This window comes from Symphalangus syndactylus, chromosome 18, assembly GCF_028878055.3.
Source record: "Symphalangus syndactylus isolate Jambi chromosome 18, NHGRI_mSymSyn1-v2.1_pri, whole genome shotgun sequence".
Classification (NCBI taxonomy): Eukaryota; Metazoa; Chordata; class Mammalia; order Primates; family Hylobatidae; genus Symphalangus; species Symphalangus syndactylus.
In genome coordinates this window covers 91247514-91260952 of record NC_072440.2, presented here as the reverse complement: position 1 = coordinate 91260952, position 13439 = coordinate 91247514, and the positions used below count along the sequence as shown (strand labels likewise).

General features: G+C 46.8%; 1 protein-coding gene across 1 annotated transcript in view; it reads right to left on the bottom strand.

Annotated features, from left to right (window-relative positions):
- Positions 1–13222, bottom strand: part of APOB (apolipoprotein B) — a 42950-nt gene extending 29728 nt beyond the window's left edge. Inside the window, exons 1-10 of the mRNA XM_055252433.2 lie at positions 13025–13222; positions 12678–12716; positions 11528–11643; positions 10115–10260; positions 6854–7007; positions 5984–6139; positions 4455–4579; positions 3686–3771; positions 2170–2389; positions 1229–1456 (exon numbers count right to left, since the gene is read on the bottom strand). Of these exons, the coding sequence (XP_055108408.2) occupies positions 1229–1456; positions 2170–2389; positions 3686–3771; positions 4455–4579; positions 5984–6139; positions 6854–7007; positions 10115–10260; positions 11528–11643; positions 12678–12716; positions 13025–13094 (1340 nt within the window). The 5' untranslated portion in view covers positions 13095–13222. The remainder of the gene's footprint in view (positions 1–1228; positions 1457–2169; positions 2390–3685; positions 3772–4454; positions 4580–5983; positions 6140–6853; positions 7008–10114; positions 10261–11527; positions 11644–12677; positions 12717–13024) is intronic.
- Positions 13223–13439: the final 217 nt, after the last annotated feature.

Genomic DNA, 13439 nt, shown 5'->3' with positions numbered 1-13439 from the left:
CCATTACTGGGTGTATACCTAAAGGAAAAGAAATCATTATATCCAAAGGAAACCTGCACCCATATGTTTATCGCAGCACTATTCACAATAGCAAAGACATGGAATCAACCTAAGTGTCCATCAATGGACGATTGGATTAAAAATGTGAAATGTATAGGCAATAAAATACTATTCGGCCATAAAAAGAATAAAATCATGTCATTTGCAGCAACATGGATGGAACTGAAGGTCATTGTCTTAAGTGAAACAGGACAGTCACAGAAAGACAAATATTGCATGTTGTCATTTATAAATGGGAGCGAAATAATGTGCACACAAGGACATAGCGTGTGGAATCATAGACAAAATTGAGACTCGGAAGGTGTGGAAGTGGAGGGAGATGGATAGTGAGAAATTACTTAGTGGGTACACTCTATGTTGTCTGGGTGATGGATACCCTCAAAGCCCTGACTTAACTACTGCACAATCTATTCATGTAACAAAATTACAATTGTTCCACATAAATTTATATAAAAATGTAGAAAAGCAAAAAAATTTCATCAGAAGAAAAAACTGCTAGCCTGAGCAACATGGTGAAACCCTGTATCTACCAAAAATACGAAAATTAGCCAGGGCGTGGTGGCATGCACCTGTGGTCCCAGCTACTCAGGAGGCTGAGGTAGGAGGATCACTTCAGCCCAGGAATTTGAGGCTGCAGTGAGCCGTGACTGCACCACTGCACTCCAGCCTGGGTGACACAGTGAGACCATCTCAAAAAAAAAAAAAAAAATTAAAAGGAAAAAACTGCTAACTAATATTGAACTGAAGTTAATAATATGCATGCTGTAATACTTAGGGGAAAGTGTGTTGATGTTTGCAATTTACTTTGAAATGCTTCAGAAAATAAGATGAATTAATGGATGGATGTATATGTGATAAAGCAAATATAATAACACTTAAATGGTAGGAGATAGCTGGTTTTCTAGGGGTTTTCCCTGTGAAATTCTGTCAACTTTGCTATGTTCAAAAACTTTTATAATATAATATAGAGAAAATATTTTTAAAAATTCAATTTGTGTTTGCTGATTTCTTATTTCAAGTCATTACCCCAAAAATGATCAAGAAAAAACACAAGAGTAAGGAGCAGAGTTTGAAAGTGGAAGGAGGGGTTCAGTTTTAATACAGAGACGCACAGAGGTGCAAGATGTTCCTCTGCTCCTAGGAGGAGAAGTACAGTGTGGAAACTCACTTGTTGACCGCGTGGCTCAGTGCATACAAGGTGGCTCGGCTGCGCTGATCCCTTGCCATGTTGAAGATCTCTCGCAGCTGCTGTGCTGAGGGCTCGGGGATCAGGGCCACCAGGTAGGTGACCACATCTATCAGAAGGGGGTTGGCATGCACACGTTTCAGCCACTGGAGAATGTGAGTGGAGCACTGGGGCTGTCCACACTGAACCAAGGCTTGTAAAGTGATGGGGCTGAGAAGAAAGACATGGATAAAGTTATACAGACCACCTTCAGGGCACATAAAATATTGCTCATGATGTGTCCTCTGCCAGGAGAGCCCTTAGCCACCTCATTCACTATTCAAATCTAACCATCTTTCAAAACCCAACTTGGAGCTCAGAACCATGACGCTTTCCTTAGGAATATTACCCACAGAAGAAGCCCAATCGAGGAAAGTCCCAAGAGGGGACTGCGGATCTGTAGCGACAAGAAAACTGTTATCACAGTCCTTTGGCCAGCACACAGAATATGCCTGGCCAACATTAGCTGGGTCTCATTCCTGGCCTCAGTCCCTTCTCTCACCTTCATAGCACTTAAAGCCAGTGCCTTGAAGGGTAGAGAAATCATATTATATTTTTTGTCTGAGTTCTCTCTCCACCAGCCTATAAGCTTCTGGAAAGCACATGCAATAGACCTAGGAATTAAAAGATACCCATCAAAATGTGGGAACTATTCTCCTTCTATTTTAACACACAAATACGTAGCTGCCTTGAACAGAGTATGCATGTGTGTGTTTCATGGAACTCTTAGCACATCAGCTATCCAGCAATCATGAACTGATTGACTAATTGATTAACTGGATTGATATCCAAATGGTCCCTGAGACTCTCCATTTGGCCAAGGTTTGAAAGTTCAGTCAGTTACCATCAGTTTTATAAAAAGTTGAGCTGTAACCATTAGATACCTGGACACCTCGATCAGCTGTGGCAAGAGAGATGTGACTGCCTCATCACTGAGGCCTCTCAGCTCAGTAACCAGCTTATTGAAGAGATTAGCTCTCTGGATATTTTGCTCAGAGATGGTTAGTTTTTTCAGTTCCTGGAGAGTCTTCAAAACAGCTTCGGCCTGCTTTGGAGGTGATGTGGATTTGGTGCTCTCAAATGCGAGACCCATCTTCTTAGTACCTGGAAGATGGAACGTGTCAAAGGAACTCTAGCTTTCTTCAACTCAACCATATCTTTGTCTACTGGAAGCTGGAAATTGTGGAGTATCAGCACAGGGGAAAAGGGAAGAAAACTATCCTGTATTCAGTGCCTGCTAGATCTGGCTCTGCCATAGGTGACTGACTTTTTTTCACTGACTCATCATCCTATCCCTGTGGGGTGGCATTATTGTTCAATTTAACGATAAATTCAGCCCTGCTTCTGAGACCCACAGAGTTTTTGGGCAATGTAAATTGCTCATCCCTGGATCTCAGCTCTGAGTCCCAGAGCTGAGACAAAGAGATGAGACCCAGAGATGAGGAACTGCGACCCAGAGATGAGCAACTTAGGTTTCCCAAGAGCTCTCAGGATCTAAGAGGTAGAGCTGAAGTGGAATCCAGACTTGTCTGAGTCTATCATCAGGTTACCTTTAGCTTGAAATAATTGGTGAGGAGGTGCTACTGTTGACATGGTTACAACTGGGACCAGGCACATGGGTGCTTATCACCATTTCTTCTAATTGGGTCTACCAGCAGCTTGTGGGGAGGGGAGACACTTTTGTATCCTCTCCACCACCTACTGTGACCTATGCCAGGAAGAGAGGTAAAAGTCATCATGGAAATATGGTGTAATGAAAATATTCCTGGCTTAGATTACAACCTGGCACTTATTTGCCCCCCTCTAATATTCTGCGGCCTTGACTACATCAAACTCGAAGCCTCTCTGTGTCACTGTCTCCTCTGTAGAATAGGTATAAAATCACATCTCTACCACTGACATCACAGGCTGCTATGAGCAAAAAGGACAATGAGGTAGTGTACAAGAAGGAATTTGGACAGATACAAATACAATACAATACTGGGTAAGGGTTGGACTTGAGATTGCCAGAGTTCCTTCTACCACTAAAGACTGACTCCGGAGGTTACTATCTGGCCGGACTCTCAAGGTTCTCTCCCATTTGGTCCACCTCGTCTGGGACAGCTCTGGGTCTTATCACAGGATGGGTGATGTCGGTTCTACCAAATATGTCATGTTAAACTTAGGATTCCAGTTTTCTATTTACAAATGCCTAGGTAGCTTTGGGAACTTCTTTTCCTTTATGTTATTGCAACTTGACGTCCTGAAATGAGTTTGCTTTCTCACTAGAGGTAGCCAGAACACCAGTGTCTGTATCACTTGTTAGTCGGCAGACATTTAACAGGGCTCAGCAAGTGGCTAAGCCATGACAGGCACATCTTGAGTAGATTTTCCAGCAACTATGTGGACAGAAAGTCTTACCTTCACCAAAGAAGCGGCTGTTGATCTTTGGTGTGTCTTCAAGTTTCAAAGTCTGTGTCACTTGTGCCGCCATCCCATACTTATTCCTGGTAACCAAGGAAGCACATCACGTCACGGATGGCCAGAACATACTAATCTTTCCATGTTGAAGGTTTTTCCCTGTCTCTGGATCTACCCAAGTCCTGCCCATCTTTCAAAGCATGGGTAAATCCAGCCGTTGTTGGCCCTGAATGAATAACATCCACCTCTTCCTGGTCACGCTAGTTATCCTCCCATCAAAAAGACATGCACGCCTTATACTCTCCACTAGTCTCGAGTGGCCAGAGGTAGGAACTAGTGCAATGTCTCAAAATTCTTTCATATCTTCCACAACATAGAGCCAAGAATATGGCAGTTACTCAATAAATATTCATTGATTATCAGTTTTCAAAGTGGATTTGGATACACAAGTTTCCAGTCAATATCCCAAATCTTCCATGAAACCTTTTCTAACCAGGGTACCCTGCAGTGATCTCCAGGTTTTCTGGATCTACAGCCCTTAAAGAATGGATCTTAGATATCTTTTGTTGATCTTGGATTGTTTTGCATGCCTAGGACTTTTCTGCCAGATGGCCTGTTAGCTTAAAAAGGGGGACAGGGAGGGGCGGCATTTTATCCCTCTCCATTCCTCCCTCCCCGGCACAGGTTTGCCTGGAACAGAGCACTTGAGAAGTGTTCAGTTCACACTGACCCATTAAATGACAAGTCAGGGGTGCATCACATGACCTACTTGTAGGAGAAAGGCAGGAAGAGGTGTTGCTCCTTGCAGATGGCCTCTGCCACATGCTTCCTCTTGGCGTCCAGGGTGTACTGACAGGACTGGCTGCTGCTGATCAGAGTTGACAAGGGGCGGGTCTATGAACGAGATTGGAGACAAGCATTTTGATCAGTCCCTGTTGTCTTCTGTTAAAAGCATTTACCTTCAAGGTAGAAGGGAGCAGGAGTCCTGTACCACTAGATAAACTCAGAGAAAGAAGATAACTGGGTACTTGACATTTAGACCAGAGGGTGCAACAAGTCGGCATCCCCAAAGCTGAGTCAAGCTGTAGACTCCTCTTTTTCCACCCTCACTGGACAAAGTCTAAACTTTGTATCCTCCACATGCCCATCCCACCACACAGCCCCTCACACACCTGCTCAGTAAGTTTTCTTTGCCCAAAAGCCCATTCTTACCCATCTCTTTCATTTACATATTCTTTGCATTTATTGGGTTCCTGCTCCACATCTTCCATGAAACATTGCCCACTGAGCTACATAAATAATACTTTCTCCTTCCTGGTCAGGCCCAGGACTTCTTGTCTGCACTGTTCGGCTTATCACCTTATTGAGTATATCATGTATACTTTATTGACCTGGCTCCTGCATTAGACTGGAAGCATCCGGAGGGGAAGGTCCATGGTTCATCTGCCACTGTCCCTTCCTTGGTGCTGCCCAGAGTGGGGTTGAGCAAACAGCAGATGCTCAGAAAAGACCCCTAAGCTGGTGCATTATCCTCTTCTGACTGTGGCACTCATGGTCATCAGACTCCCTGTTTTCAACCCTAAGGACAATGACCACGAACAGTGCCCAGCATGACAGTGATTGCTCAAGTTATTCACGTTCACTCAGACAGCCTGGGGCTCATATCAGGGAAGATGTTGCAGGGGTCAGTCAGGCTCAGGTAATATGGTGCTCCATGGCCCCAGTTAACAGACAGGAGAGGGTGTTCTGGGCCGGTGGCAGTGGGGCCATGTTTGGTCAGGGTGGTACTGGGGGTGGAAGGACAAGAAGCTGGAGCACTGTAAGTCACTCCACTTCATGGTATGAGGGAGAGGGGGAGAACACAGGTCTTGGGACTTCTTCAAAGGCCAGAGGCTTGGAGCTGGCACAAGGAGTCCTTGTGCGGGAAAGAACAGCAGGTGGTTTTGCTGCCCTACATCCATCCCCGGAACCTTCTCAGGGATGAGCAGTCATTACTCTCAAGTGATGAGATTAGAGGCAGTTTGGTGCCAGTGACAGAAGGACAGGAGGAAGGACAGGAGGAAAGACAGAGCTCTGGGCTGGGAGGGAGGAGCCTGACTCAAGTCTTGGCTCAACTGATCCCAGGCCACGAAGCCTGGGCAGACCTTCCCATGCCTGCTCAGGGTCCTATCTCTAGTCTGTATAAAAAACAGGCTGAGCAGGCTGTCCTCAAAGGTGCCCACTAGCTCGAAAATTCTGGAATTTTATTAATAAGAGGGTGCTCCTTGGTGTGCATGACAATGCTGACATGGGACTTACCATGCCTTTGATGAGAGCAAGTGGGCTGATGCCTGTGCGGATGGGCTTGAAGCGATCACACTGCCCCAGGTCTCTTTCAGTGGATATTTCTGTTGCCACATTGCCCTTCCTTGTCTTGACGGTAAAGTGAGTGGAGCAGTTTCCATACACGGTATCCTATGGGGGCAGAAGATGCAACCGCATGTATTAAACACGGGCAACATCCTTGGGTACTTGGGAGGGATGCGGTGGGGATCGTGAAAGAAAAGGCAGAAGGAATCTAGCTTTGGGAGGGACTTTCTTTTTCCTACTATGCAGAGTGTGGTCTTGCTAGTGCCTGGCCAGCCCAAGTTGGGAGAGAGAAAACCAGTTAAGGGTGGGTCTGCAGAAAGGCCTCCACAGCTTGCATCGCTGTCTTCTCCCAGTATGGTGTCGTAGAGAAATTAGAATAAGATAAGGGCACAAAAGTGCTCATGGGACTGAGGTGAAATGAATTCTGTCTCACAGTGAAACCTGAAATTCGTAAAAGAGACCAGCAACAGATTCCATTATTTTTGGTGTTTAAAATACACACAGGATTTACTGTGTTACACCATAACCCAGCAAACAGAGGTAAAGAGCATCAAACAAAAGCAGGGGTGGGGTGGCCAGGACTCCTCAATAACTTTTTTAATATTAGACCCCACCTGATAAGCCTGCTTGGGATGATCCGTCAGTGAGCCCAAGGGACAGGAGGAACCTCGGGCACCAGTATGTCACGCCAATCCAGGGCTTCCTATGTAACTAGTCATGGAGCTGACTCAATGATCTGCTTTGTATATGGTAGGACTGGTCTCTAACACATGAAGATGAGTTTCAAGGGCCACTGCTATCAGCTTTCTAAATCCTCACCAGAAACAACACTTGCTTGGCTTCTTCTGTCTCTGGGGGAACCAGGAGGGCAGAAATGATGCCCCTCTTGATGTTCAGGATGTAAGTAGGTTCATCTTTCTCCGGGTAAAGGAAAACTTGCTTCCCTTCTGGAATGGCCAGCTTGAGCTCATACCTGTCCCAGAGAGAGGATGGTCACGGAAATGTCCTTCTCCATTACAGCTTGCTGGAAGTAGGCTGGGTGGCACTGAAGTTTCTTTTCTCATGTTTTTTTAACCAATTGTTCTTCTGACATCATTTCTTTGTAAATATAGAATATAGCTACACATAGACATACATTTTCAAAAAAGTATGCACATATACATATGTTTTGGTTATTCTTTTTTTTTTCTTTTTCTTTTTTTGAAATGGAGTCTTGCTCGGTCGCCCGGGCTGGAGTGCAATGGTGAAGCCTCAGCTCACTGCAACCTCCACCTCCTGGGATCAGTTGATTTTCCTGCCTCAGCCTCCGGAGTAGCTAGGATTACAGGCATGTGCCATCACACCCAGCTAATTTTTGTATTTTTAGTAGAGACAGTTTTCACCATGTTGGCCAGGCTGGTCTCAAACTCCTGACCTCAGGTGATCCTCCCTCCTCGGCCTCCCAAAGTGCTGGGACTACAGGCATGAGCCACCAGGTCCAGCCGTGTTTTAAATTTTTTTGCTTGACTCATCCAGCCCTGCTCTGTTCTCCACCCATATCAGGCTCTTTGCCCATCCTCCCCATACGGCCACCCGAGTGGTTGTTCCATTTGCTTCTGCACACTCATACAGTCCTCTGTAAACATGGGTCAGTGCAAACAGAGTCATACAAAGATTTTGTCATTGTTTGTTTTATACAAGTGGCATTGTATTATGCATACTTTTATCTTGTTTTTCTCACTTAATTATACTTCACAAAAATCCTTCTGAGTCACTTGGTATAGCTCTAACAGATTTTTTAAAAGCTGCATGCAGAACATTCCATTCCATGGCTAAATATAATTTATTCACACATTGCCCCATTTGATGGCATTTGCCTTCTCTCTTTCTGGATTTTTTTTAAACCACACAAACAATACCAAAACAAACATCCTTATATGCCTATCTTCACACATTACTGCTTTTATTTTCATGGGCTAGAGTCCCAGAGACTAAAATGTCTGTGTCAAAGGGTATTAAGTATTTTAAATTAGAGTAGATATTGCCTGATGGCTCTCATTTCCACCAGCAGCTCAGGACAGCACACTTCCTCACTGGCCTGCCAGCAACAGGTTCTATCACTGTTTTCCAGTTTTGCAATATGATGGGTATAAGCGGATAAATATCTTGTTGTTACATTAATTTGCATTTCTTTTTTTTTTTTTTTTTGAGATGGAGTCTCGCTCTGTCGCCCAGGCTGGAGTGCAGTGGTGCAATCTCAGCTCACTGCAAGCTCTGCCTCCCGGGTTCACGCCATTCTCCTGCCTCAGCCTCTCTGAGTAGCTGGGACTGACTACAGGCGCCCGCCACCACGCCCGGCTAATTTTTTTGTATTTTTAGTAGAGACGGGGTTTCACCGTGGTCTCGATCTCCTGACCTCGTGATCTGCCCGCCTTGGCCTCCCAAAGTGCTGGGATTACAAGCGTGAGCCACAGCGCCCGGCCCAATTTGCATTTCTTGACTACCAGTGAATTGGAGCTTCTTTTCATACACTTGTTGGACAGTCATTCTTTCGTATGGTGTCAGGCCATGGCTGAAGCCCATGCTGACTTTGGTCTTAGGGATTTCCCATTGGGTACTCTCTGAGTTTCTGAGGACCTGGCTGCAGCCACTCTGGTTACATCAGGAGGAAAAGGTAATGGACTTATCTCCCGCAGCCTACACCCTCTCAGAAAGTTCCCAACACAAAGAAATGATAAATGTTTGAGATGATGGGTATGCTAGTTACTCTGATCTGATCACCATACGTTACATGTATCAAAACATCACTATATTCTCAATAAATATGTATAATTATTGTATGCCCATTTTTAAAAAAGACAGTTAAAGTCATGAAGATGCAAACCTGGAAAGCCCTCCTTTTCAAGAACAAGAGTCTCTTCTGTATTTGGAGAAGACCAAGGACCAAAAAAACACCATTCTTTCCTCCTGCCACCATAACCCTCTCCTTCATATACAGTTAAGTCTTGGAGAAAATAAAGCATAGGAAAGAAAGAAGCCTCACAGCCTATTTTGGCGAGAAAGGACTGGCATCTGAATCTAATGTTTAGCAAAACTGAAAAATGGGCAAGAATGGTGATATGGTTTGGCTCCGGGTCTCCACCCAAATCTCGTCTCGTAGCTCTCATAATTCCCACGTGTTGTGAGAGGGACCCAGTGGGAGGTGATTGAATCATGGGGGCAGGTCTTTCCCGTGCTGTTCTCGTGATTGCAAATGGGTCTCGGAAGATCTGATGGTTCTAAAAACAGGAGTTTCTCTGCACAAGCTCTCTTTGCCAGTCGCCAACTGCATAAGATGTGACTTGCTGTCTCTCACCTTCTGCCATGATTGTGAGACCTCCCCAGCCACGTGGAACTGTGAGTCCAATAAACCTTTCTTTTGTAAATTGCCCAGTCTCAGGTATGTCTTTAGCAGCAGCATGAAAACAGACGAATACAGTTTTCTGATGCTACCAAGTTAACAACTCTGTCCTGCCTGTATTCACACACACCTAAGACCCTACAAAGTGTGACTGAGGATGAGGCAGGGGTGATGTTGAAAGTATTCACAATGGGTGCGACACGGGCCCTGACCAGTCAGCAGAGATGCAGCTGTGGTGGCCCATCAGCGTGCAGTGGCTGAATGCCAGCCTAGGAGGGGGAGCCACTGAAGCCTTGGTGCTCCTCTGCCCTGCGCTGAACAGACCCTGCCCCACCATGTGCTGGCCACAGGAGCCAGTGCCTCTGGGACCGTACACCGAAGACCACCAAGCACTGGTCTTGTTTGGTTCTTTAAATAAGAATTCACTTGTTTAAACAAAGCATCTCAGTTTTATAATCTCAAGAAGCTTAAAGCATGAGATTTTTAGAAACACATTAAAATGATAATTAAAGGAACCTAACTAGGGAAGGGTAAATAATGCTTCTCTCTTTTTGATGATTGCGAAAACTCAGCAATTCCCTGATCCATGATGGATATGGAATACAAATACTTAGAGTCACATCCGTGCCTGGTGTAAACACACAAGTTCATACCTCAGCAGACACACACACATGCGTGTGCTCATGTACAACACACCTTACCTGGACATGGCTGCAGCAAACTCCTCAGAGTTCTTGGTTTTCTTCAGCAAGGCTTTGCCCTCAGGGTTGAAGCCATATACCTCTTTCAGGGTGCACTGGCTGGTCTTCATGATGAAGCTGCAGAGCTGGGGAACCTCCAGCTCAACCTGAGAATACAGGGTAGCAGAGCACTGAGGTTGTCTATCAAGAATGAGAGGCGGCCCCTGAAGCCCAGGGCTTAATCTCTAATCAGAGCACCAAAGGGAATGCTGCCGGGAACACCACGGCCCGCTCTTCAACACCACCTGCCTTATCAACATGCCTCCTGGGTTCTCCGTGCACCAACCTAGACTTAGTCCTATTGCTGGCCTCTTCCCCCTCCCGGGCTAACACGTTTCTTAAGTTTGCCCCTTTGCACGGGAAGCAGGATGTCGTTAATTGGTTCTAAAGTTACTCACTTTAATTATAAAGAGCTGTGGTTAAATAGAAGCACTGCAGACTAGGAGAGTGAAGAAGAAAAACAGAAAGCAGGAAGAGGGCCATCCTTAGTTTCCACAGCAAATGTCTCCTTAATGTCACCCAAAAAACTGATTATATCTATTAGGGCCTATTTAGAGCTTTGCATATAGCTGGAGTTTCAACGGATTCCTACTTATTATCCAGCACTATTCAAATAACTTTATAGAAATGTTGTACATGTGTGCTGTTCAATATGGGAGCCAGTAGCCAGGGTGGCTGTTGAGCAGTTGAAATGCAGCGAATGTGACAATGAATATGAATTTTTAATTTCATTCCATTTAAGTAGCCCAATGTGGCTCATGTCTACCATATTGGACAGCACAGACAAGAGCTACAGTACTCTCTAAAAAAGGTAACTGCTCAGCTTGACTTATCTTCCCCACCCAAACCCCAGTAGCAGCCTGTAGATCTGCTCCAGCTGTACATGACATGAGTACAGTCTCAATAATAAGCAAAGTTTTATTTTAGAACATACTGTATGTTTATATTTTTTCTTCTTTCTATTCGTTTTTCAGCAACAGATTTTGTTTGACTTAAATTATAAAAGCTGCATTTCACAGTGTGATTCCGAGATGCCTGCCTCCCTTAGCTCACCTACTGGGCTTCTCTCACACTGAAATCTACAGACTCACACTGCTGCTAATCTAGATCATGGATTCCTATTGCATCTGGGAAGTTAACGGGAAAATACATCTGACTTGCGAAATTTGGCAGGGGCAGACAACATCTCAGCAATGTGGCTGACTTACAAACAGAGGCAAAGTCCCAGTGCTTTGATCAGATTACAACAGTTCTGGGATGTTCTACGTTTGCTCAGTACACAACCTCCAGGAAGGTCGCGTGTTGGGCGCCCGCTGGAACAGGGCTGGGGGAAAGCTGTGGGCTCTAGGTCCCTCCTGACTGCATCCTCCATACCTTGCAGATGATCTTGGTGGCGCTTCTTGAATCAGCAGTCCCAGGGACTCCACTGGAACTCTCAGCCTCATAGTTGTATGTGTACTTCCGGAGGTGCTTGAATCGGGTCGCATCTCCTAATGTGGGGAGAAATACATCGGCCACATAGCAGAAATAGCTCTCCCAAGGATAGCCAATTCTGGGCAGAGAGGGGCAGTGGCATAGAGAATTAAAAATGGTAATTAAACTCAAATTATTTTTAATTGACTTTATAATTAATTTTCCTTTATAGATTTGACTTCTCCATTGTGTTTTTGCTGAGGCTAATGTTTAAATTGGCTGGCATGTCTTGAATATCTCATCTGAGGCACAGGGAAGGGAGTAACAAGTGTCAAGTAATGGGGCCCAGAAAATCTGCATGACAGACCCTCTGGTAAATTAAGAGATGACAACATTACGCAAATAGTACTATCTCTAATGCTTTTTTAGCTTGAAAACGCCGTAATTCCGTGACTCTGAGACTACCAAATACTTGAGGCAAAGTTCATTAAGCATTAAGCGTAACTAACTTAAGAAACTCCTAGAAAGGAGTTTCTGGAGTTTCCACCATAGTTGAGAGGAATTTTCTGAACAATTGAAGAAAAAGAACATCTAGGTCCTGAGCCCAGCTGCAGTGATGACAGATGGCCACCAGATGGCGGTGCTGCCCCATCAGAAGTCGGCCTCGCAGCTCCAGCATACAGGGTCCCGCTTGGAGGCCAGTTCCTTTGACCCCCAGGGGTCAGGTAAATAGGAAGGGGGTGGAGGTCCTATTTCTGCACAAAGGTTAAAGTCAGTATTTCCTCACCCTCACATGCTTCGAATCAATGACTAGTCACTGATAAACAGGACAGTGATGTTTCTTCAAAGTGTGCACAGGCCAGCGGAGTGACAGTCCCTTCCCTCCCCCGCCCCCGGGCTGAACTTTTGGGACAGAACAGACGGGCAGGTAGAAGAGAGTTGGCATCCCTTGAGTGTGGGCAGAGGCTCAAGGAACTTGCTTCCTGAGTTCAGAGCAGGGCACACCACGATGCCATCTCAGCCCTGTAGAGTGGGAGGCCCTCAGGGACCCGGGTGCAGGAGACTGCACGGGGCTAGGCGCCCTTCCACGCCCCATGCGCAGATGCCTTACTTGGACAGACCGGGCTGACATTTTCCAGCATTTCCTCTTCTGTAAGACAGGAGAAAGAAATCTGTGAGCTTCCCACGTCTTCCCAGCGGGTGCTAGGGCCCGACAGGGGGACCACCGGCACAGGTTTCACGTTTCAGGAGGGAGGCAGGCTCCGGAGATCCCCTCAGCCCCTCCATCCCGCGCCCCCATCCAGAGTCTGCAGGGGCCGCCAGCTGGTCCACTCCCTCCACTCGCCCTGGACCCTGTGGCTGCCCTCCCTCTGGCCTAGGCCCAGACTGCCCCAGCCAACCTCGTACCGCCGGCTCCCTCCCGCTCCCTCTGCGCCCGCAACGCGGCCGCGCACTCACCGGCCCGGGCGCCCGCCAGCAGCAGCAGCAGCGCCGGCAGCGCCAGCAGCGCGGGCCTCGGCGGGCCCATGGCCAGCTGCGGTGGGGCGGCTCCTGGGCTGCGGCCTGGCCTCGGCCTCGCGGCCCTGGCTAGCTGGGCGGGCTCCTCAGCGGCAGCAACCGAGAAGGGCACTCAGCCCCGCCGGTCCCGGTGGGAATGCGCGGCCGGCGCCCGCACCCCATTTATAGGAAGCCCAGGCTGCAAGAGCGCCCGGATTGCAAAAGGTCCAAAGGGCGCGTCCCGGGCCTGGCCTGTTTGCTTTTCTACACTGGCTTCTCTTTGAGCCTTGAAGAGCCTCAGGGGAGGGGGCCCACATGAGATGCAGCCGCAGCCACCAGGGGCTGGGTCCCAGGTGGGTTCCCTCCCCCGAGCGTC